Source organism: Nestor notabilis, unplaced genomic scaffold (genome assembly GCF_000696875.1).
Source record: "Nestor notabilis isolate BGI_N333 unplaced genomic scaffold, ASM69687v1 scaffold35124, whole genome shotgun sequence".
In the NCBI taxonomy this organism is placed as follows: Eukaryota; Metazoa; Chordata; class Aves; order Psittaciformes; family Psittacidae; genus Nestor; species Nestor notabilis.
The window spans coordinates 21,853-23,739 of NW_009924892.1; the positions used below are offsets into that span (position 1 = coordinate 21,853).

The 1,887-nt window shown below is 48.5% G+C and overlaps 1 protein-coding gene across 1 annotated transcript in view; it reads left to right on the plus strand.

Annotated features, from left to right (window-relative positions):
• HTR4 (5-hydroxytryptamine (serotonin) receptor 4, G protein-coupled) overlaps positions 1-1,881 on the plus strand; it is a gene marked incomplete at both ends in the record, with an annotated part of 17,182 nt that extends 15,301 nt beyond the window's left edge. The window contains 2 exons of the mRNA XM_010012786.1: positions 164-317; positions 1,696-1,881. Coding sequence (XP_010011088.1) covers positions 164-317; positions 1,696-1,881 — 340 coding nt within the window. The remainder of the gene's footprint in view (positions 1-163; positions 318-1,695) is intronic.
• Between the last annotated feature and the right edge of the window lie 6 nt (positions 1,882-1,887).

The following is a 1,887-nucleotide window of genomic DNA, read 5'->3' on the forward strand; positions in this document are numbered from 1 at the left end:
TCCTTGTGTAAGAGGCAGTCAGTGGAAACCAGCTATAGACTAATTTTTTCTCTATTTTGAGAGGCAGGAGAACTAACCTGGAAAAAATGCTTTACAGCTTTATTTTTAGAAGACATGGATGTCTCCTTTGATGACTGCTGTCCTCTCACTTTTCTCCTTGCAGGTACTATGCTATCTGCTGCCAGCCTCTGGTTTACAGGAACAAGATGACTCCATTGCGCATTGCTGTAATGCTTGGAGGGTGCTGGGTAATCCCGACATTTATTTCTTTCCTTCCTATCATGCAAGGCTGGAATAGCATTGGCATTATTGATCTGGTGAGTAGCTAAGGGGGAACACCAACTTGATATCAAATATATTTGCTGCTGAATATCCTTCTTTAAAAAGAAATGTTCAGAGAAACGAAGGCAAGAAAGGCTGAAGGAGAAACTTCATGTTAGTGATGCAGAGGGGCTGTTGAATTTCTGGAGGATGTCTTTAAGGGGATTTGAAATGACTCTGTCCTGGAAGGACTGGTGCAAAGACAGTGGTGGCTCTGGGAGAGGATTTTACTCTTATCTTCTAATTAGTTCAGTGAATAGTCCTTTGAAAACATGCCAAGCCCCATCTGGCTCCTGATTGGCACTTCAGGAGTTTTTGGTTCCTCTTGACCTTCTTGCCATGCTAGTGATGTTTGGAGAGCCAGGAAATACAGACTTCCCCAGAAAGGATGGTGTTTTGGGCCAGTCCAATCAATATCTCATGTCCTTTTATGAGCCTTGAAGAAGGGGAGAAGGTGAAGTTCCCCTGTGCAAGTCATTTCAGCAGGAGTAATTTTCCCCACTGCAGTCTGGCTTCGTTTGCAGGATCCCGTCTACAGGGAAAGGAGTTAAGAGCTGCAAATGTGCTCTCCTTCCACTGTAGAGATGCAGGAATTAAAAATGGCAAACTGTGAAAACATCTTGTTTAGAGAGCTTGTTTAGAGAGATGTGGCATCCCCTATGCCAAGTCTTAGCTAAGGAGCTATGAATTCTTTTTGGCTCATGGAAAAGCTCCCAAGCCTCTAGACAAGGTGATAAAACCCAAATTGCTTCTAGACAACCACCTTCAGGACATGCATGCATGCATCAAGTCAATGACCAGATCTCAGATGATGGACTCAACCTGCAGACTTCTCCCTCCCAGGCTGCTGCCACCAGCCCTGTTCCTGGGGAGTTCTGTGTTGCCTCCAGCCTGGAGCTGCCCCTCAGCCTGCAGCCCAGTCCCTTTCCTGTCCATGTGGTCCTTTCCTAATACCCCCATGGGACTTGGCTGGGTGGAACTTGTGCATCTGTGGTGTAAAAGCACATCCTGATGAACAGAGCAGTGAGCACTGCACAAAAGCATGGCAGAAAGTGAAGTTACTCCCCTTTGCCGTGTCTTAACTGGGGAGTTAAACTGATTTTCACTGGCCAGGTTGAGGCATGCTCTGCAATGCTGGAGCTGCAGCGTGGGCTGGTTAGAAAGCCCTGGGGCCAGCAAGACCAGGGAGCCCACGGTGTGAGCACAGGCAGGGGAGGCAGCAGTGGGTAAGTGGATGGGAAAGGGGAGGGAGTAGTGGTGAAAGTAGTGGTGAAAGTGGTGGTGAAGTGTCCTAGGAAACAGGCTGCTGGTATCAGAGGAGAAGAGCTGAACTTCTTTCCTTCTTTGTCCTTGTTCTTCCTGCCTCTGCCCCAGATTCAGCAAAGGCAGTTCAACAAGGCTTCCAACTCCACCTACTGCATATTCATGGTCAACAAGCCATACGCCATTACCTGTTCCGTGGTGGCCTTCTACTTTCCCTTCCTCCTGATGGTGCTGGCCTACTACCGCATCTATGTCACGGCCAGGGAGCATGCCCGGCAGATCCGGGTGCTGCAGCGCGCGGGG